Below are 24,189 nucleotides of genomic sequence, written 5' to 3' on the forward strand. Positions count from 1 at the left end.
GGAGCTTAACTGCCATCAGTTTAAAGAATATCTTTTGCCTTTTAACAATGATAGGAAAGTATGAAAAAAAAAAAAAAACGATGACCCGGGACCTGTCGTCAAAATCCCAAAAGTATGAAAAAACAAAAAACAAAAAAAAACATGACCCGGGACTTGAACTCAATTTCTTTGTGGATGGAGCTTAACTGCCATCAGTTTAAAGAATATCTTTTGCCTTTTAACCATGATAGGAAAGTATGAAAAAAAAAAAAAAACGATGACCCGGGACCTGTCGTCAAAATCCCAAAAGTATGAAAAAAAAAAAAAAAAAACATGACCCGGGACTTGAACTCAATTTTTTTGTGGATGGAGCTTAACTGCCATCAGTTTAAATAATATATTTTGCCTTTTAACCATGATAGGAAAGTATGAAAAAAAAAAAAAAACGATGACCCTTGACCTGTCGTCAAAATCCCAAAAGTATGAAAAAAAAAACCATGACCCGGGACTTGAACTCCATTTCTTTGTGGATGGAGCTTAACTGCCATCAGTTTAAAGAATATATTTTGCCTTTTAACCATGATAGGAAAGTATGAAAAAAAAAAAAAAAACGATGACCCGGGCGGGACCTGTCGTCAAAATCCCAAAAGTATGTAAAAAAAAAAAACATGACCCGGCACTTGAACTCAATTTTTTTGTGGATGGAGCTTAACTGCCATCAGTTTAAAGAATATATTTTGCCTTTTAACCATGATAGGAAAGTATGAAAAAAAAAAAAAAAACGATGACCCGGGACCTGTCGTCAAAATCCCAAAAGTATGAAAAAAAAAAAAAAAAAAAACATGACCCGGGACTTGAACTCAATTTTTTTGTGGATGGAGCTTAACTGCCATCAGTTTAAAGAATATATTTTGCCTTTTAACCATGATAGGAAAGTATGAAAAAAAAAAAAAAAACGATGACCCGGGACCTGTCGTCAAAATCCCAAAAGTATGAAAAAAAAAAAAAAAAAACATGACCCGGGACTTGAACTCAATTTTTTTGTGGATGGAGCTTAACTGCCATCAGTTAAAAGAATATCTTTTGCCTTTTAACAATGATAGGAAAGTATGAAAAAAAAAAAAAAAAAAAAAAAAACGATGACCCGGGACCTGTCGTCAAAATCCCAAAAGTATGAAAAAACAAAAACCAAAAAAAAACATGACCCGGGACTTGAACTCAATTTCTTTGTGGATGGAGCTTAACTGCCATCAGTTTAAAGAATATCTTTTGCCTTTTAACAATGATAGGAAAGTATGAAAAAAAAAAAAAAACGATGACCCGGGACCTGTCGTCAAAATCCCAAAAGTATGAAAAAACTAAAAAACTAAAAAAAACGATGACCCGGGACCTGTCGTCAAAATCCCAAAAGTATGAGAAAACAACAAAACAAAAAAAACCATGACCCGGGACTTGAACTCAATTTCTTTGTGGATGGAGCTTAACTGCCATCAGTTTAAAGAATATCTTTTGCCTTTTAACCATGATAGGAAAGTATATAAAAAAAAAAAAAAACGATGACCCGGGACCTGTCGTCAAAATCCCAAAAGTATGAAAAAAAAAAAAACATGACCCGGGACTTGAACTCCATTTCTTTGTGGATGGAGCTTAACTGCCATCAGTTTAAATAATATCTTTTGCCTTTTAACCATGATAGGAAAGTATGAAAAAAAAAAAAAAAAACGATGACCCGGGACCTGTCGTCAAAATCCCAAAAGTATGAAAAAAAAAAAACATGACCCGGGACTTGAACTCAATTTTTTTGTGGATGGAGCTTAACTGCCATCAGTTTAAAGAATATCTTTTGCCTTTTAACCATGATAGAAAAGTATGAAAAAAAAAAAAAACGATGACCCGGGACCTGTCGTCAAAATCCCAAAAGTATGAGAAAAAAACAAAAAAAAACATGACCCGGGACTTGAACTAAATTTTTTTGTGGATGGAGCTTAACTGCCATCAGTTTAAAGAATATATTTTGCCTTTTAACCATGATAGGAAAGTATGAAAAAAAAAAAAAAAACGATGACCCGGGACCTGTCGTCAAAATCCCAAAAGTATGAAAAAAAAAAAAAAAAAACATGACCCGGGACTTGAACTCAATTTTTTGGTGGATGGAGCTTAACTGCCATCAGTTAAAAGAATATCTTTTGCCTTTTAACCATGATAGGAAAGTATGAAAAAAAAAAAAAAAACGATGACCCGGGACCTGTCGTCAAAATCCCAAAAGTATGAAAAAACTAAAAAACTAAAAAAAACGATGACCCGGGACCTGTCGTCAAAATCCCAAAAGTATGAGAAAACAACAAAACAAAAAAAACCATGACCCGGGACTTGAACTCAATTTCTTTGTGGATGGAGCTTAACTGCCATCAGTTTAAAGAATATCTTTTGCCTTTTAACCATGATAGGAAAGTATATAAAAAAAAAAAAAAACGATGACCCGGGACCTGTCGTCAAAATCCCAAAAGTATGAAAAAAAAAAAAACATGACCCGGGACTTGAACTCCATTTCTTTGTGGATGGAGCTTAACTGCCATCAGTTTAAATAATATCTTTTGCCTTTTAACCATGATAGGAAAGTATGAAAAAAAAAAAAAAAAACGATGACCCGGGACCTGTCGTCAAAATCCCAAAAGTATGAAAAAAAAAAAACATGACCCGGGACTTGAACTCAATTTTTTTGTGGATGGAGCTTAACTGCCATCAGTTTAAAGAATATCTTTTGCCTTTTAACCATGATAGAAAAGTATGAAAAAAAAAAAAAACGATGACCCGGGACCTGTCGTCAAAATCCCAAAAGTATGAGAAAAAAACAAAAAAAAACATGACCCGGGACTTGAACTAAATTTTTTTGTGGATGGAGCTTAACTGCCATCAGTTTAAAGAATATATTTTGCCTTTTAACCATGATAGGAAAGTATGAAAAAAAAAAAAAAAACGATGACCCGGGACCTGTCGTCAAAATCCCAAAAGTATGAAAAAAAAAAAAAAAAAACATGACCCGGGACTTGAACTCAATTTTTTGGTGGATGGAGCTTAACTGCCATCAGTTAAAAGAATATCTTTTGCCTTTTAACCATGATAGGAAAGTATGAAAAAAAAAAAAAAAACGATGACCCGGGACCTGTCGTCAAAATCCCAAAAGTATGAAAAAAAAAAAAAAAAAAAACATGACCCGGAACTTGAACTCAATTTCTTTGTGGATGGAGCTTAACTGCCATCAGTTTAAAGAATATCTTTTGCCTTTTAACAATGATAGGAAAGTATGAAAAAAAAAAAAAAAAAAAAAACGATGACCCGGGACCTGTCGTCAAAATCCCAAAAGTATGAAAAAAAAAAAAAAAAAACATGACCCGGGACTTGAACTCAATTTTTTGGTGGATGGAGCTTAACTGCCATCAGTTAAAAGAATATCTTTTGCCTTTTAACCATGATAGGAAAGTATGAAAAAAAAAAAAAAAACGATGACCCGGGACCTGTCGTCAAAATCCCAAAAGTATATAAAAAAAAAAAAAAAAAAAAACATGACCCGGGACTTGAACTCAATTTCTTTGTGGATGGAGCTTAACTGCCATCAGTTTAAAGAATATCTTTTGCCTTTTAACAATGATAGGAAAGTATGAAAAAAACAAAAAAAAAAACAACGATGACCCGGGACCTGTCGTCAAAATCCCAAAAGTATGAAAAAAAAAAAAAAAAAAAAACATGACCCGGGACTTGAACTCAATTTTTTTGTGGATGGAGCTTAACTGCCATCAGTTTAAAGAATATCTTTTGCCTTTTAACCATGATAGGAAAGTATGAAAAAATAAAAAAAAACGATGACCCGGGACCTGTCGTCAAAATCCCAAAAGTATGAGAAAACAACAAAACAAAAAAAACCATGACCCGGGACTTGAACTCAATTTCTTTGTGGATGGAGCTTAACTGCCATCAGTTTAAAGAATATCTTTTGCCTTTTAACCATGATAGGAAAGTATGAAAAAAAAAAAAAAAACGATGACCCGGGACCTGTCGTCAAAATCCCAAAAGTATGAAAAAAAAAAAACATGACCCGGGACTTGAACTCAATTTTTTTGTGGATGGAGCTTAACTGCCATCAGTTTAAAGAATATCTTTTGCCTTTTAACCATGATAGAAAAGTATGAAAAAAAAAAAAAAACGATGACCCGGGACCTGTCGTCAAAATCCCAAAAGTATGAGAAAAAAAAAAAAAAAAACATGACCCGGGACTTGAACTAAATTTTTTTGTGGATGGAGCTTAACTGCCATCAGTTTAAAGAATATATTTTGCCTTTTAACCATGATAGGAAAGTATGAAAAAAAAAAAAAAAACGATGACCCGGGACCTGTCGTCAAAATCCCAAAAGTATGAAAAAAAAAAAAAAAAAACATGACCCGGGACTTGAACTCAATTTTTTGGTGGATGGAGCTTAACTGCCATCAGTTAAAAGAATATCTTTTGCCTTTTAACCATGATAGGAAAGTATGAAAAAAAAAAAAAAAACGATGACCCTGGGACCTGTCGTCAAAATCCCAAAAGTATGAAAAAAAAAAAAAAAAAAAACATGACCCGGGACTTGAACTCAATTTCTTTGTGGATGGAGCTTAACTGCCATCAGTTTAAAGAATATCTTTTGCCTTTTAACAATGATAGGAAAGTATGAAAAAAAAAAAAAAAAAAAAAACGATGACCCGGGACCTGTCGTCAAAATCCCAAAAGTATGAAAAAAAAAAAAAAAAAACATGACCCGGGACTTGAACTCAATTTTTTGGTGGATGGAGCTTAACTGCCATCAGTTAAAAGAATATCTTTTGCCTTTTAACCATGATAGGAAAGTATGAAAAAAAAAAAAAAAACGATGACCCGGGACCTGTCGTCAAAATCCCAAAAGTATATAAAAAAAAAAAAATAAAAAAACATGACCCGGGACTTGAACTCAATTTCTTTGTGGATGGAGCTTAACTGCCATCAGTTTAAAGAATATCTTTTGCCTTTTAACAATGATAGGAAAGTATGAAAAAAAAAAACAAAAAAAAAACGATGACCCGGGACCTGTCGTCAAAATCCCAAAAGTATGAAAAAAAAAAAAAAAAAAAACATGACCCGGGACTTGAACTCAATTTTTTTGTGGATGGAGCTTAACTGCCATCAGTTTAAAGAATATCTTTTGCCTTTTAACCATGATAGGAAAGTATGAAAAAAAAAAAAAAAACGATGACCCGGGACCTGTCGTCAAAATCCCAAAAGTATGAGAAAACAACAAAACAAAAAAAACCATGACCCGGGACTTGAACTCAATTTCTTTGTGGATGGAGCTTAACTGCCATCAGTTTAAAGAATATCTTTTGCCTTTTAACCATGATAGGAAAGTATGAAAAAAAAAAAAAAAACGATGACCCGGGACCTGTCGTCAAAATCCCAAAAGTATGAAAAAAAAAAAACATGACCCGGGACTTAAACTCAATTTTTTTGTGGATGGAGCTTAACTGCCATCAGTTTAAAGAATATATTTTGCCTTTTAACCATGATAGGAAAGTATGAAAAAAAAAAAAAAACGATGACCCGGGACCTGTCGTCAAAATCCCAAAAGTATGAAAAAAAAAAACATGACCCGGGACTTGAACTCAATTTCTTTGTGGATGGAGCTTAACTGCCATCAGTTTAAAGAATTTCTTTTGCCTTTTAACAATGATAGGAAAGTATGAAAAAAAAAAAAAAAACGATGACCCCGGGACCTGTCGTCAAAATCCCAAAAGTATGAAAAAAAAAAAAAACATGACCCGGGACTTGAACTAAATTTTTTTGTGGATGGAGCTTAACTGCCATCAGTTTAAAGAATATCTTTTGCCTTTTAACAATGATAGGAAAGTATGAAAAAAAAAAAAAAACGATGACCCGGGACCTGTCGTCAAAATCCCAAAAGTATGAAAAAACAAAAACCAAAAAAAAACATGACCCGGGACTTGAACTCAATTTCTTTGTGGATGGAGCTTAACTGCCATCAGTTTAAAGAATATCTTTTGCCTTTTAACAATGATAGGAAAGTATGAAAAAAAAAAAAAAAACGATGACCCGGGACCTGTCGTCAAAATCCCAAAAGTATGAAAAAACAAAAAAACAAAAAAAAACATGACCCGGGACTTGAACTCAATTTCTTTGTGGATGGAGCTTAACTGCCATCAGTTTAAAGAATATCTTTTGCCTTTTAACCATGATAGGAAAGTATGAAAAAAAAAAAAAAACGATGACCCGGGACCTGTCGTCAAAATCCCAAAAGTATGAAAAAAAAAAACCATGACCCGGGACTTGAACTCAATTTTTTTTGTGGATGGAGCTTAACTGCCATCAGTTTAAAGAATATATTTTGCCTTTTAACCATGATAGGAAAGTATGAAAAAAAAAAAAAAACGATGACCCGGGACCTGTCGTCAAAATCCCAAAAGTATGAGAAAGAAAAAAAAAAAAACATGACCCGGGACTTGAACTAAATGTTTGTTGTGGATGGAGCTTAACTGCCATCAGTTTAAAGAATATCTTTTGCCTTTTAACCATGATAGGAAAGTATGAAAAAAAAAAAAAAAAACGATGACCCGGGACCTGTCGTCAAAATCCCAAAAGTATGAAAAAAAAAAAACATGACCCGGGACTTGAACTCAATTTTTTTGTGGATGGAGCTTAACTGCCATCAGTTTAAAGAATATATTTTGCCTTTTAACCATGATAGGAAAGTATGAAAAAAAAAAAAAAAACGATGACCCGGGACCTGTCGTCAAAATCCCAAAAGTATGAAAAAACAAAAAAACAAAAAAAAACATGACCCGGGACTTGAACTCAATTTCTTTGTGGATGGAGCTTAACTGCCATCAGTTTAAAGAATATCTTTTGCCTTTTAACAATGATAGGAAAGTATGAAAAAAAAAAAAAAAAAAAAAAAAACGATGACCCGGGACCTGTCGTCAAAATCCCAAAAGTATGAAAAAACAAAAAAAACGATGACCCGGGACCTGTCGTCAAAATCCCAAAAGTATGAGAAAGAAAAAAAAAAAAACATGACCCGGGACTTGAACTAAATTTTTGTTGTGGATGGAGCTTAACTGCCATCAGTTTAAAGAATATATTTTGCCTTTTAACCATGATAGGAAAGTATGAAAAAAAAAAAAAAACGATGACCCGGGACCTGTCGTCAAAATCCCAAAAGTATGAAAAAACAAAAAAAAAAACATGACCCGGGACTTGAACTCAATTTCTTTGTGGATGGAGCTTAACTGCCATCAGTTTAAAGAATATCTTTTGCCTTTTAACAATGATAGGAAAGTATGAAAAAAAAAAAAAAACGATGACCCGGGACCTGTCGTCAAAATCCCAAAAGTATGAAAAAACTAAAAAACTAAAAAAAACGATGACCCGGGACCTGTCGTCAAAATCCCAAAAGTATGAAAAAACAAAAACCAAAAAAAAACATGACCCGGGACTTGAACTCAATTTCTTTGTGGATGGAGCTTAACTGCCATCAGTTTAAAGAATATCTTTTGCCTTTTAACCATGATAGGAAAGTATGAAAAAAAAAAAAAAACGATGACCCGGGACCTGTCGTCAAAATCCCAAAAGTATGAGAAAAAAAAAAAAAAAAACATGACCCGGGACTTGAACTAAATTTTTTTGTGGATGGAGCTTAACTGCCATCAGTTTAAAGAATATATTTTGCCTTTTAACCATGATAGGAAAGTATGAAAAAAAAAAAAAAAAACGATGACCCGGGACCTGTCGTCAAAATCCCAAAAGTATGAAAAAAAAAAAACATGACCCGGGACTTGAACTCAATTTTTTTGTGGATGGAGCTTAACTGCCATCAGTTTAAAGAATATATTTTGCCTTTTAACCATGATAGGAAAGTATGATAAAAAAAAAAAAAACGATGACCCGGGACCTGTCGTCAAAATCCCAAAAGTATGAAAAAACAAAAAAACAAAAAAAAACATGACCCGGGACTTGAACTCAATTTCTTTGTGGATGGAGCTTAACTGCCATCAGTTTAAAGAATATCTTTTGCCTTTTAACAATGATAGGAAAGTATGAAAAAAAAAAAAAAAAAAACGATGACCCGGGACCTGTCGTCAAAATCCCAAAAGTATGAAAAAACAAAAAACAAAAAAAAACATGACCCGGGACTTGAACTCAATTTCTTTGTGGATGGAGCTTAACTGCCATCAGTTTAAAGAATATCTTTTGCCTTTTAACCATGATAGGAAAGTATGAAAAAAAAAAAAAAACGATGACCCGGGACCTGTCGTCAAAATCCCAAAAGTATGAAAAAAAAAAACATGACCCGGGACTTGAACTCAATTTTTTTGTGGATGGAGCTTAACTGCCATCAGTTTAAAGAATATCTTTTGCCTTTTAATAATGATAGGAAAGTATGAAAAAAAAAAAAAAACGATGACCCGGGACCTGTCGTCAAAATCCCAAAAGTATGAAAAAATAAAAAACAAAAAAAAACATGACCCGGGACTTGAACTCAATTTCTTTGTGGATGGAGCTTAACTGCCATCAGTTTAAAGAATATCTTTTGCCTTTTAACCATGATAGGAAAGTATGAAAAAAAAAAAAAAACGATGACCCGGACCTGTCGTCAAAATCCCAAAAGTATGAGAAAAGAAAAAAAAAAAAACATGACCCGGGACTTGAACTCAATTTTTTTGTGGATGGAGCTTAACTGCCATCAGTTTAAATAATATATTTTGCCTTTTAACCATGATAGGAAAGTATGAAAAAAAAAAAAAAACGATGACCCTTGACCTGTCGTCAAAATCCCAAAAGTATGAAAAAAAAAAAACATGACCCGGGACTTGAACTCCATTTCTTTGTGGATGGAGCTTAACTGCCATCAGTTTAAAGAATATCTTTTGCCTTTTAACCATGATAGGAAAGTATGAAAAAAAAAAAAAAAACGATGACCCGGGCGGGACCTGTCGTCAAAATCCCAAAAGTATGTAAAAAAAAAAAACATGACCCGGCACTTGAACTCAATTTTTTTGTGGATGGAGCTTAACTGCCATCAGTTTAAAGAATATATTTTGCCTTTTAACCATGATAGGAAAGTATGAAAAAAAAAAAAAAACGATGACCCGGGACCTGTCGTCAAAATCCCAAAAGTATGAAAAAAAAAAAAAAAAAAAACATGACCCGGGACTTGAACTCAATTTTTTTGTGGATGGAGCTTAACTGCCATCAGTTTAAAGAATATCTTTTGCCTTTTAACCATGATAGGAAAGTATGAAAAGAAAAAAAAAAAACGATGACCCGGGACCTGTCGTCAAAATCCCAAAAGTATGAAAAAACAAAAAAACAAAAAAAAACATGACCCGGGACTTGAACTCAATTTTTTTGTGGATGGAGCTTAACTGCCATCAGTTTAAAGAATATCTTTTGCCTTTTAACCATGATAGGAAAGTATGAAAAAAAAAAAAAAAACGATGACCCGGGACCTGTCGTCAAAATCCCAAAAGTATGAAAAAAAAAAAAAAAAAAAAACATGACCCGGGACTTGAACTCAATTTTTTTGTGGATGGAGCTTAACTGCCATCAGTTTAAAGAATATATTTTGCCTTTTAACCATGATAGGAAAGTATGAGAAAAAAAAAAAAAACGATGACCCGGGACCTGTCGTCAAAATCCCAAAAGTATGAAAAAAAAAAAAAAAAAACATGACCCGGGACTTGAACTCAATTTCTTTGTGGATGGAGCTTAACTGCCATCAGTTTAAAGAATATCTTTTGCCTTTTAACAATGATAGGAAAGTATGAAAAAAAAAAAAAAACGATGACCCGGGACCTGTCGTCAAAATCCCAAAAGTATGAAAAAACTAAAAAACTAAAAAAAACGATGACCCGGGACCTGTCGTCAAAATCCCAAAAGTATGAAAAAACAAAAACCAAAAAAAAACATGACCCGGGACTTGAACTCAATTTCTTTGTGGATGGAGCTTAACTGCCATCAGTTTAAAGAATATCTTTTGCCTTTTAACAATGATAGGAAAGTATGAAAAAAAAAAAAAAACGATGACCCGGGACCTGTCGTCAAAATCCCAAAAGTATGAAAAAACTAAAAAACTAAAAAAAACGATGACCCGGGACCTGTCGTCAAAATCCCAAAAGTATGAGAAAACAACAAAACGAAAAAAACCATGACCCGGGACTTGAACTCAATTTTTTTGTGGATGGAGCTTAACTGCCATCAGTTAAAAGAATATCTTTTGCCTTTTAACAATGATAGGAAAGTATGAAAAAAAAAAAAAAAAAAAAAAAAAACGATGACCCGGGACCTGTCGTCAAAATCCCAAAAGTATGAGAAAAAAAAAAAAAAAAACATGACCCGGGACTTGAACTAAATTTTTTTGTGGATGGAGCTTAACTGCCATCAGTTTAAAGAATATATTTTGCCTTTTAACCATGAAAGGAAAGTATGAAAAAAAAAAAAAAACGATGACCCGGGACCTGTCGTCAAAATCCCAAAAGTATGAAAAAACAAAAAAACAAAAAAAAACGATGACCCGGGACCTGTCGTCAAAATCCCAAAAGTATGAAAAAACAAAAAACAAAAAAAAACATGACCCGGGACTTGAACTCAATTTCTTTGTGGATGGAGCTTAACTGCCATCAGTTAAAAGAATATCTTTTGCCTTTTAACAATGATAGGAAAGTATGAAAAAAAAAAAAACAAAACAAAAAAAACGATGACCCGGGACCTGTCGTCAAAATCCCAAAAGTATAGAAAAAAAAAAAAAAAAAAAAAACATGACCCGGGACTTGAACTCAATTTCTTTGTGGATGGAGCTTAACTGCCATCAGTTTAAAGAATATCTTTTGCCTTTTAACCATGAAAGGAAAGTATGAAAAAAAAAAAAAAACGATGACCCGGGACCTGTCGTCAAAATCCCAAAAGTATGAAAAAAAAAAAAAAAACATGACCCGGGACTTGAACTAAATTTTTTTGTGGATGGAGCTTAACTGCCATCAGTTTAAAGAATATATTTTGCCTTTTAACCATGATAGGAAAGTATGAAAAAAAAAAAAAAACGATGACCCGGGACCTGTCGTCAAAATCCCAAAAGTATGAAAAAACATAAAACAAAAAAAAACATGACCCGGGACTTGAACTCAATTTCTTTGTGGATGGAGCTTAACTGCCATCAGTTTAAAGAATATCTTTTGCCTTTTAACCATGATAGGAAAGTATGAAAAAAAAAAAAAAACGATAACCCGGGACCTGTCGTCAAAATCCCAAAAGTATGAAAAAACAAAAAAACAAAAAAAAACATGACCCGGGACTTGAACTCAATTTCTTTGTGGATGGAGCTTAACTGCCATCAGTTTAAAGAATATCTTTTGCCTTTTAACCATGATAGGAAAGTATGAAAAAAAAAAAAAAAACGATGACCCGGGACCTGTCGTCAAAATCCCAAAAGTATGAAAAAACAAAAAACAAAAAAAAACATGACCCGGGACTTGAACTCAATTTTTTTGTGGATGGAGCTTAACTGTCATCAGTTTAAAGAATAAATTTTGCCTTTTAACCATGATAGGAAAGTATGAAAAAAAAAAAAAAACGATGACCCGGGACCTGTCCTCAAAATCCCAAAAGTATGAGAAAGAAAAAAAAAAAAACATGACCCGGGACTTGAACTAAATTTTTGTTGTGGATGGAGCTTAACTGCCATCAGTTTAAAGAATATCTTTTGCCTTTTAACCATGATAGGAAAGTATGAAAAAAAAAAAAAAAACGATGACCCGGGACCTGTCGTCAAAATCCCAAAAGTATTAAAAAAAAAAAAAAAAAAAACATGACCCGGGACTTGAACTCAATTTCTTTGTGGATGGAGCTTAACTGCCATCAGTTTAAAGAATATCTTTTGCCTTTTAACAATGATAGGAAAGTATGAAAAAAAAAAAAAAAAAAAAAAACGATGACCCCCGCGGGACCTGTCGTCAAAATCCCAAAAGTATGAAAAAAAAAAAAAAAAAACATGACCCGGGACTTGAACTCAATTTCTTTGTGGATGGAGCTTAACTGCCATCAGTTTAAAGAATATCTTTTGCCTTTTAACAATGATAGGAAAGTATGAAAAAAAAAAAAAAAAACGATGACCCGGGACCTGTCGTCAAAATCCCAAAAGTATGTAAAAACAAAAAAACAGAAAAAAACATGACCCGGGACTTGAACTCAATTTCTTTGTGGATGGAGCTTAACTGCCATCAGTTTAAATAATATCTTTTGCCTTTTAACCATGATAGGAAAGTATGAAAAAAAAAAAAAAAACGATGACCCGGGACCTGTCGTCAAAATCCCAAAAGTATGAGAAAAAAAAAAAAAAAAAAACATGACCCGGGACTTGAACTCAATTTTTTTGTGGATGGAGCTTAACTGCCATCAGTTTAAAGAATATCTTTTGCCTTTTAACAATGATAGGAAAGTATGAAAAAAAAAAAAAAAAAAAAAAAACGATGACCCGGGACCTGTCATCAAAATCCCAAAAGTATGAAAAAAAAAAAAAAAAAACATGACCCGGGACTTGAACTCAATTTCTTTTTGGATGGAGCTTAACTGCCATCAGTTTAAAGAATATATTTTGCCTTTTAATAATGATAGGAAAGTATGAAAAAAATAAAATAAAAAATATATATATAAATAAATATAAGGCACCGGGCTGGCGCTGCCACCGGCTTGGGCCCTCCATCGCTGCTTGTAGCTATATTTATTTATATATATATATTTATATATATATATATATATATTTAAAGCCGCCACCCCGTTGCCTTTCGGGTTCCTGTGCACGACGGGCAATAACGTAACCCCGCTTTGACTGTCGAGAAGAAGTCTGCTTTAGAGCTTGTATCAGTGTGAGTCTTTCTGCTCCCCTCCAAACACACACAGAAAAGGGGGGGGGGGGGCTGTCTGTGTGTGTGACAATTAGAAAGTTGTCCGGATCGAAGAGAAGAATATACGTACCGAGTTTGGTTACTGTAGGTAAAACTAATACCCCATTTTTGACTAAAGGTGGCGCTACTGAGCCCCTTACCACGCCCGTTTCTGAAACTTCGCACAAGTGTACTAGGCAATAAATGTGATATGTATGTTGAGTTTCATGCAATTTGAAGCATGTTAAGAGCCTCAAATGCATCCAAAAAGAATATAAAAGTTTAAAGCGTTGCCATGGCGACAGTATTAAAGATATCAATAATCCTTTCACAGGTCTACATCTGTCGTGTGTTTACATTATACAGATGAAGTTTTAAGCAAATCGGGTAAAAATAAGAGGGTGAATTCAAAGCATTTTGAAAGTGACACACTTCCTGCTGCCAGTTGGTGGCGCTATAACTTTGACTCACAATAGTCACATCCATGTGATCGCCCTCTTACAGCGAACACACTGCTGAAGTTTCATTAAGATCAGTTAATGTATGAGGATGTTATAACACACTTCCTGTTTCCAATATTCGCCATAAATTCGTTTCCTCGCCACGGCCAAACCGTTCGAGATATCAAAAATCCCCTCGCAAATTCATCCTCAATGTCTTGACTTCATGCACACCGAGTTTCGTGGCGATTGGTTGAATCGTCTAGGAGGAGTATTTTAAATTCCATTGAATGCCTTTTTCTAACTACCCCAAATAGCCGACTTCCTGTTGGGCTGGGGTAAAAAGTCAGAGCACGAAGGATATATGAACCGGTGAGATCTATAAGTGTACCGAGTTTCATATTATTTCATGCAAGCGTGTTTGATTTATGGACCAAGTTTTCGGACCCCGTTCCAGGGGGCGCTGTCGAGCCCCCCTGCCACGACCGGGTACCAGCTTCAGTCCGGCCCTAATGGCCGCGGGTTCTGACCCGTGTGCAAAGTTTCAAGAGTTTTTGAGTATGTTAAGGGCCCCAAAAGCCCCCAAACCCTTGAAGAACAATAATAATAATAATAATAATCCTTTGGAAAACAATAGGGCCTTCGCCTTTTCAAGGCTTGGGCCCTAATAACAGTCTAAAAAGAGCAACAAGCAGTAAAACAGCAGTAAAATATTAGTTAAACATTAATCTGTATAGGCTATACATAGCCTATCTGATGGTTATCCGGGGCACTCTCATGGTGATCGTTACAATACATATCATATTGTGCATATAGTGTTGTGAATTAGCTTTAGCTAAAAATACTATGATGCATATATCAGATGACTGTTTAAGTTTATCTATGTTTTTTGTACCTGTCCCAATCTAAATAAATGTAAATAATTATTATAATAATAATAATATACCATGTGTATCTTTTCTGAAACCATGCACTCATCATGTTTGCATTGTGTCTATGGATTTTTTGTTTATGTCAAGTTTTTGCACAGTTGTGCCCATTCTCATGCAAACTTCTTGCATAATTTTGATCCTGCAGAGTGTCACTCGCAGTTTTTCCGTCTCTTGTATTTTAATTGATCAAAAGTGCAAGTGGGCCAAACTAACTTCTCTTAGAAGCACACTCATACACTGTTGCAATAGGTAGGGTATTGTAAACTTTTGTTACATAATAGAATCAAACTTTGGCAAAAGAATGAGAGAAACTAGAGTATAATAAAGCATAATGTTTTCATAAGCATCCTAATAAAGTTTGCTGCCAACAAACTGTAACTTTTGTATGCAGTAAGAGAGAAAGCATTATGTGCTTGAACTGTGCTCTCCTTTGTTTACATTCATTTAAAATGAGGTCAATCAATCTCATAAGTACACAGTAGCATTTGAGCATGCCATATTATAAAGATATGATATGATGTTCTAGAGAGATTATGTTTGTAATAAAACATAGACTTGCAGGACATCAAACATGAACTTTGGCCCAGATGGATTTTCCTTTTGCACATGCATATAAGTGAACAAAAGTGAAAAGTGTAGTGACTGCACCTCAAGCCAAGAAGACCAGGACACACTTCAGAAGAACTATCTGTAAGACAGAATGTTTTTATTACTTAACCAGTATTTTTTTTTTTTATGTCTCATAATTGTTGTGAATGCAGTTTTTACGAGCTCATACTGAAATATCGAAATAAAAAAAGTGTAAAAGTTGATAAAAAGTGGAGGAAAACAAGAAAATGTTTACCATTTTTATAAAATGCTTTTACTGTAAATAGTACCATGTTAGGCTTCTTCAGCTTACAATGTCCTAAGGTTTTTATATTAATAAAAAAAGCAAGGCAAAAAGCATACAGTATGCTTAATAAATGCATACAGTAGGCTATATGCAAACGAATGAGCTGACTGAACTGGTGCACACATTAATGCTGGGACAGAAACAGTAGCCTGACTGTTACATTGAGAGACGTTTTCTTCATCTTGAAAACAAATCCTTCCAAGTTTCAAGTATCTACCGTCCATCTCTCTCTCTCTCTCTCTCTCTCTCTCTCTCTCTCTGTGTGTGTGTGTGTGTGTGTGTGTATGTATTGTGGAGTAACTTATTCTTTACAGGTGATGAGGCTGTTGGGTACAGCATCTGCAGAAACTCAATTGCATTCAATAGTGTGTTTCTTCCAAGAAAAAGTAATTAATTAAAAAAGCCATTATTTGTTGTAAATTTCAATTAAGATGACATTGGGCCTAAACGTAAAACGCAAATGCTAGCTTGAGCAAAAAAAGAAAAAAGGGGGGAAAAAAGAAAAAAGAAGAGCTCTAAATAATCACCATTTATTGTTGTAATGAAAAAATACAACGAAACAAAACAATTAATAGATATATTTTAGTTACATTTATAATCAAAATTCATTCCAGGCCATTGAATTCAAAAGAGAATTAATATTTGGAAGCCTCTGGATTTTATTTTCGTAAAAATAAATTGTAATAAAATATTTGTCAGCTATATATGTACAGCTTGGTTATCTTTTCAGAGTTTACTCTTGAATGTTACAACATTATGTAATGTGTCTATAGATTTTTTAAATAATGCCCATTTTCAAGATTTCACTACTGCCCTGCATATCTATTTGCCAACTATTAAAACTTGAACTGAATGGTCACTGGATGTTTGTGGTTTGAAACTAGTGATGCTAAATATTTCAAGTTGTTTAATCTATTGGTTCTTTATGAGTTTAACCCAGTTCTTTTAAAGTAGTTTTTTTTGGGGGGGGGGGGGGGGGGTTACATTCAAAAGTACTTTGGACCCTTCAACCAATATCTTCTACTGCATCATATGGTAAATTATGGCCTGCAAATTTATTTTTGTTCAACACAGAATGTAAACATCACATGTTGACCTCTTGGCTAAATACATACAGACCTCAAAGCTGAATAGTTTAGGGAAATGAGTTGCAACAGAATTCATTATTATTTGTAATTTGACATTTACTATTTGGTGAAAAACAGCCTGACATCATATCCGGCTGACCATATGCGTTGCAGCATTTGCAGCATTTACTTTTTATGTATTCAATGAGGTCATTGTTTCTGCCTTAAATTAATACATTGTTTAAATTAATACATTATTAGCCAACTGTGTGATTTGTATATGTACATTTCTGAAATACATAACTTGGACACAGTCACCTCTGATAACAGATCCCGTTTAAATTGTAATGTAGACATGCATTTTAAAGCTGCTTTTAAACAATATGTATTGTGAAAAGCGCTATACAAATAAATGTAAATTGAATACTTTGACATAATAAAATATAAAATTGTTCCGCCATATGGTACAAAAAGTATGACAAGAAACCTGTTAGTGGCTTTCATGATCTACATTCACAGCAGTTTTAGAATGTTTCTCATAAAGAAGAGGATTTGAAAATACCTGATAATGCCATACTCTTCTAAAACAAGAAGCAGCAAAGAATCTCACTTCCTCTTGTTAAAAAAAAAAAAAAAAGTTAAATAAAACCACACACCCTCATACATTATCAAAAAATATTGGACGTTATGAAGACCCAGAAAAATGTGAAGAACTGAATACATTTACCAAGGAATAGGCCATAATTCACAACAAAAATATTTGTTTCATTCAGCCCATAAAACCGTCCTTCAACTGAACGTTTAAACATAGGTTGAAGGCTCTGTCATCTGTTTGTGTCTCCAAGGTAGTCAATCTATGAAGAGGAAGTTCATGGTCTCATGACTTTATTTTCTGACGGATGTGAAAATGAGAAGTGGCTTTATTAATAAGGAACTCACCAAATTCTATAATCTGACATACATTTTTATTGAAGTAGTGTGAAACATGCATCTGGTGATCATGGAATCAAGAGCATTGTGTCTGCTGATTCTCTGCTGTTTTATCAACATCTGCAACCTTCATCCGCTCATTCGTCCCAGTAATGGACTTCGCTTGTGCCGCAAAAACTCAAGTTTGACAGGGCTGGAGGTTCTACCAGGTGGAGGCTGGGACAACCTGCGCAACATAGACATGGGCCGGGTGATGAATCTGAGCTATTCCCAGTGTCAGACCACAGAAGATGGTGTCTATCTCATTCCAGATGAAGTCTTTGTCATTCCACAGAAAGTGAGTGGAGTGGAAACAAACTCGGAGATCATCATGTCATGGCTGGAACAAAAAAGCTCCACTTCAAGCTCCATTAATGCTGATATTTCCTTCTTTTCGGTGCTCAATGCAAAATTCTCCACAGAAAACCAGCGCATGAAAAGCCACCAAGTGAGAGAGAGTTCTGTAACAGCACGGGTTCAAGTAAGTACAAAAGTAAAAAACATCATACTGGGAGTCGTATGGACCGCATTGATAAGCTGGACAAATACAGAAGATTTTGAAGTAATTCTACGTAAACCAGGAAAAAAGTAATTTTTAATAACCTACACTATGGTAACATAACATCTAAATTACAAGTCCAACTTAACACCAAAATAAATGAAATATACTACATCTAATAAAATCTACAAGTAAAAAAAATATTGTTTAAAACAAATGATGAAAATCAATCCTTCATTTTCTCATATCAAATATTTGTTTCTCAGGTCCGTAACCATCTGTACACAGTAAAAGCGTATCCCGACTTCACTCTGGACTCCCGATTTGCGAGACAGGCAGAGGAAATAGCAGACGCTATTGAGAACAATCAAACACGTCAAGCAACTTACCTGTCAGAGAAACTCATACTTGATTATGGTACTCATGTCATCACAAGTGTTGATGCTGGTGCTACTTTAGTGCAAGAGGATTATTTAAAAATGTCTTATGTCTCTAACAGTCAGTCAGACTCGTCTTCAGTTACTGCATCAGCAGGCTTTAACTTCTTTGACAAAGTTAAATTTGATATTGGTGCCAATACATCCCAGGGAACCTCTAAAAACAGTGGTTATCAGGGTAACATCACATATTCGTTAATTCAGAGCCATGGTGGAGCTTTGTTCTACCCAGGCATCACTCTACAGAAGTGGCAAGAGAGTACACTCAATAATCTGGTGGCTATTGACCGCTCTGGCCTGCCGCTGCACTATTTTCTTAATCCATCAACATTCCCAGACCTCCCAACACCAACATTAAGCAAAATGGCATCATCAGTTCGTCAGGCTGCAGAGAAATACTATAAAGTAAACACCATTCCAGGTTGTGTAAATGCAGATTCCAAAAACTTCAACTTTCAGGCAAATGTCGATGATGCATCTTGTGAAGGTCCAGTCACCAATCTTAGCTTTGGTGGCATTTACCAAAAATGCACTCCTTTGACTTCAGATGGAAGTGCCATCTGTGATGAGACCGCACAGAAAAACCCAGCCACTGGAGATTATTCTTGCCCTGCACAGTACACCAGCACCCTGTTGCGCTCTGAGACAGTAGAAAGAGGTTATAATCATTATGAATGCCACAGCCACTGTCATAAATGCGGTTTCTTATGGTTGTCTACTTGTTGTGATCAAACATGTGGTGATGCTTACCGTGTCCGTCATGCAAAAGTTGAAACCTACTGGTGTTCCTCTACTCAGAAAATCCCTGAGTACTCTGGATACCTCTTTGGAGGTCTATTTGGACCAGCTATGCAAAACCCATTGACCAAATCTAATGGCTGTCCACCAAACTACTTTGCTCAACACTTTTTGTCTAATGGCATGATGGTTTGTATGAGCAATGATTATGAGGCCGCAACAAGATTCTCTGTGCCTTTTGCTGGTTTCTTCAGCTGCCAATCTGGCAACCCTCTCTCAAAGGGTCAATCTCGCTGTCCACCTCAGTTCAGTCAACATCTTGCTGCCATTAATGATGGCTGTCAGGTACTGTACTGTGTCCAGTCTGGTGTGTTCACTGGTGGTCATTTAAGGCCAGTCCGTCTCCCACCATTCACAAGACCACCAATGGTCAGTATGATTGCCACAAATACTGTAGCTGTAATGACAGAAGGTGATCGTTCTTGGGTGAGAGTTGGACAAACTAAGATGTGGCGACTGGCAAAGCCTGGTGAGATTAACCAAATGGCAACAATGTTTAACACAGAGTCTTCTAAGATGTCCGGAGGAGAAAAGGCTGGAGTAGCCATTGGTGTAATTGTTCCGGTTGCCCTTGTGGTCACAGTAATTGTGATTATAATGAAAAAGAGAAAGAGGTTTTCTGCCATCAGGTTGAGCAAAGGCTATGATGAGATTCATAGTGAGGGTCAAAGCGAGAGTAGTGTAGAGATTCAGAGAGAGCAACAGATTGAGATTGCAAATGATAACCCCACTCAATCCCTTCTTTCATAACAATCTCTTTAATAAGAGTATTCAGAGATTTTCAGTAAAGCTTTATAATGTTATAATGAATATTAGTAGTAGAAGTAATAGTTAGCAGCAGCAGTAACAGGTCCAGCAGTTATATTACTAGTGATCTCAGTCAGTAACCATTCTCTAAAAATAACCTTCACATTCAACATGTTACATTCAACTAACAATCCAGGCATTGGAATAAATCTGAAAGAAAATGTGTCTGTTAATGCATACATTGAAAATACATTGACAGAATTATGGGTTTTACATATAAAGTTATTTTCTAATGCTTTATTATTTTTATTGATATATGTGTATATCTAAGTTTTTGTGCTTGTGTGTCTAATCAATATTTCATAAAAAGAAACTGAGCAAATGTCTTTAACTCAGACATGCAACATGATCAGGAATCTCACACAAGCTACACTTACCTTGTATTTGGTATACCTTACCTCTTTTGATTATTTTAATTTCTTCTATGTAAAGCACTTTGAATTACCACTGTTTAGCTTTGCATTTACTGAATGAGCACTGTGCCACTGTTCGTCCGACTGTTTGCACTGTATTTTATTTTCTAAACTGTTTTAATTATTCTTATTTCTTCTATTATTTATGTAATTATTTGAATTTCTTCTATGTAACGCACTTTGAATTACCACTGTGTATGAAATGTGCTATATAAATAAACTTGCCTTGCCTTGCCTTGTAAACAAATTTAAGGACATATTGATGAAAACCCTGAAGTTTAGTTACTAGATTATCTCACTTGTTGTTAGTATATATTAATCAATATTTTATTTTTCATATAGTCATTGAAGCTAGCAAATTAGCCAAAAAGAAAGTATGAATAATTAATTAGAACTAGTAATAATTCATTATAATTATTTAGATCAGCTGTAAGAATTAACTTGATGTCGAATTATTAGGCTACCACAACCAAACAAATTGTTTTAGACATCAGACATTATAAGAAATGTTAATTTCTGGGGTTTGATATGCTACTTGTATGTCTCACCATTTAAATAAAAGTTTCTTTATGCAATTTGTTGAAGCTCCAGTTGATCTTTACTGAAGTTGTCTTGAGAGATAACCCGTTTAAGTCAGAGGATCTTTGATGAATGGAAAGACAAGGCCACAGCTTGGCACAAACTTAGGGGTCTTTAGAAGACTTCAAGCATCATCTTCACGTCAGAAGCGGAAATCGTCATAGTTGGGTAATCTTCTAGCAGTGAATGAGAGACTATACAAAAAATTTTTTTGGGGGGGTGCCCAATTGCTCAAATAGCAAAAGAAAAACTACACAATAATGTTTTCACACCTTTAAAAAAAGGGTAAAAAATTTAAATTGATAACAACAGTCAGAAGAGAGAAAGAAGTCAACTTTACCATCACTCCCACGCCCTCACAGTGTTAACTAGTTTTTTTTTAATTCGATGCAAAGGTAATACAATACTACATTTTAAGTGTTCGAAATTTACATATAGATATTTTTTTTTAATTAACATAAAAACCTTCGCAGTGATAGAAATTTAAATAATATCTTTCAAAAATTGAAAGAAAACAAGTTGGCAAAAAGACAATCAAATATTTGATGATAATAAAGCATGATTTATAAGCTTTTTTATTTTGTAGGCTGGTCATTTTTGTTAGGTAACACCATTGTGGCTTTGTGCAATTTTGAACAAGATAAAAGCATTTTGAAAAAATGTTCCTTAAACATTAAAGCACACTGTGATCAATTATAAGATGAAGATGCCACACCCTCGGGAGGAGAGTGAGCTAATAAGAAGTTGTTCCTTTTGAGGGAAACTTTACGATTCTTTGTCTTCTAGCAGGGTGTTTTGCATATTAAATTGTATTGGGTGTAAAGAAAAGAAACCTTTAAGACTCTTGTAATAGCCTATTTAACTAATGTCCAAAAATATAAATAGAATGGAAAGAGGTTATAAAATGTTGTCAGACATGTTTAACATTAAAAATTCCTTTGAATGTGAAACTTTGTATTCTTGGAATATATCTAATGGACTTTATACAAACATCAAGACAGATTAAACTTGTAAAATTTGGTCTCCTTAAAGCCAGAAGAGTTATTGCATTATGCTGGAAGAGCATGGATGCTCTATCCATGAAAATGTGGATAAAGGAGATTTCGAACAGTATCAGACTGGAAAGGCTAGCTTATATTGCTTATATAAGTGCAAGCCGAAATGGGAGCTATAGGGGAGCCATATATAAATAGAATGTAAGATGGACATGTAGACCTTACTGAAAAATACTTTAACACTATATGTAACAAATTAATTTATTTTTACTTACTTATTTATTATTACATTTTTTCATTTTGTATTATTTACTTTATGCATTTCTTATTTTTAAGAAGTGTAAATTTGAATATGGATAATGTGAAAGGGTGTATGCTTGTGTACTTGTTCTGTGGTTATAAAACAAGAAGTTAGCAAAACGTAATGTAAATTAACAAAGAGTTCATAGAAACTGAACATTCATTTGAGTTGTAAACCAGTCTTATCTTTGGCCTGGTGTTAGCTGCATTTGGGGTGTTTAGTTGCTCTTCGGATGCAAAGCCAGAACTCTACCTCGTGGTTTGTTTTGTTAGGTGAGGTAATTGTAGATTGTTTGTTAAATATAACAAACAATTGTGAGTCTGATATGTCCAGCCACTACAAAGACAAACACTAGACAATTAATTTGTGCATTATTAATCTCCAAAAACATCCCAGTTACTTGTCATCCTCTTAATTTCTCTCTTATCCTTATTCTTCAGAGCAATGTCTTTTTTCACCTGGGACTCAAGATGAGATGTCCCGTCTCCCAAGCCTCCTCTCATAAGATGTCCTGATGTCCTGTCTCCCAAGCCAAACAATACAAATAAAATACAAACAAAACAGGAATTAAGTTTATCTGGCATCTGCCCTATTTATCAACTACCTGTTCACCTATAGCTTGAGATAATTGCTTCCCTTTAAAACGTTACTGTATTATTGACTGTATAATCTCTTACGCTCATAAATAATGAGAAAGCATAAGTTTGCTAACATAGTGTAGTGCATAATCAAAATTAGTAGGTAGAATTAAGTGTGTGTGTGTGTGTGGCAGTATTAAGGCCAACTGTCACTATTCCACTAACTCTGTGGCTTCTTTGTATTTATATAATTTATTATGTCTTATCAATTGAAACCATAAGCTTTGTACAGCAAGCAAGGCTAATTATCAGCGTAGTTCCGTGTTTTGTGACAGACACTGTTCTCTGTAGTCCCACTCTTCTATAATCAATATATATATATATATTCTGTCACAGTCTTCGTCTGCACCTGTCTGTCTTAGTCTGCACTACACTTCCCAGAATCCCTTGTGTCTCCACACCTGAACTCACTCCCTCAATCATCCACCTGTTCATCGTCCTCATTATCTGTGTCACCTGTCTTCACCTTGTTAGTGTTCGTTTGTATCTGTATTTAGTTTGCTACTGTTCAGCCTGTCCTTGTCGGTCCTTGTATATGTTACTGGTTGATGTTACTATGTATTGAGTGTTACCCGTCTGCCTGTACCAGTTTTGTGTGAGTTATTATAGTAAATGCTTGAATTGGAACTTTGTGCCTCTGCCTGTCTTCACCCGCACCATACCCGTGACATATTCCCCCTCAGGGAAGTGCTTAGGAAGCACTTCACCGCTGCCATTTTGAAGTGCTTTAAACTTTGTCAAGTGGACGAGGGAAGTTTATTTGGACAGATCTTTGACCCCTTGATATTATACAGAGGAAACTCAGTGGGTGCTTCTCATTTCTTTTTTGTGCATCCTTGCATCTCAGCTCCACCCCCCGTAGGATGCAAGGGAAAGCTGCATGAAAAGAAAACGAGGACGGAGAAATCGAAGGAAAGCTTATTTGTATATTATTCTTGATTAGTTGAGCATAATTGTAAAGCGGCATCAGCTGTGTTCAAAGGATCTGCCCTTATGTTGTTAAAGTTTGGTTATTCAAGAAGTTCATAAACAATAATGATAAAGCAAGTTGTCCTGTTGAAATATGAGTGATGGTTTATTTACACTAAAAAGCTATAGCATTTGTTGTGACAGATGTGAGGGGGAGGAGAATTTACACGTGTGTGGGGTTTCTCAACAAGAAAGACTTCCGCATAGGATACATCTGTGCATCGGCGCCACAGCAAAATGGCTGCCTGCTGCTCTGGGCATGTGTCCAGGGTTTTACAGTGTGTGTGTGTGTTACTCCTAGTGTGTGTGTATGAGTAAATATTCTGAGTATGAGTTTCCATACTTGGTATTCACATGTCACTTACTTGCAAACTGAGAGACAGCTCAATGCCAATTGGTGGAGGTTAATGTCCAGCCACAACCTAAACCTAAACCTAATTAGGTCAACCTCAACCCATTATGTCCAAAGAGGGGGAGCTGGACTTCAATTGGCTCTGCAGTGAGCACCACTAGG

The 24,189-nt window shown here is 35.0% G+C and overlaps 1 protein-coding gene across 1 annotated transcript; it reads left to right on the forward strand.

Annotated features, from left to right (window-relative positions):
• Nucleotides 1–17,224: 17,224 nt before the first annotated feature.
• Nucleotides 17,225–21,719, forward strand: LOC307011503 (macrophage-expressed gene 1 protein-like). The gene is made up of 2 exons (XM_079637238.1): nucleotides 17,225–17,720; nucleotides 18,005–21,719. The coding sequence occupies exons 1-2, from the start codon at nucleotides 17,256–17,258 to the stop codon at nucleotides 19,721–19,723; spliced, it is 2,184 nt and encodes a 727-aa protein (XP_079493364.1). The 5' UTR covers nucleotides 17,225–17,255; the 3' UTR covers nucleotides 19,724–21,719.
• The last annotated feature ends 2,470 nt before the right edge of the window (nucleotides 21,720–24,189 follow it).

This window comes from Phoxinus phoxinus (assembly GCF_949152265.1).
Source record: "Phoxinus phoxinus genome assembly, chromosome: 15".
In the NCBI taxonomy this organism is placed as follows: domain Eukaryota; kingdom Metazoa; phylum Chordata; class Actinopteri; order Cypriniformes; family Leuciscidae; genus Phoxinus; species Phoxinus phoxinus.

Coding starts and splice junctions, on each gene's coding strand:
- LOC307011503 (XM_079637238.1), top strand. CDS start 17,256: ATGCATCTGGTGATCATGGAATCAAGAGCATTGTGTCTGCTGATTCTC. Junction 17,721..18,004: donor CTGTAACAGCACGGGTTCAA/GTAAGTACAAAA, acceptor TTTGTTTCTCAG/GTCCGTAACCATCTGTACAC.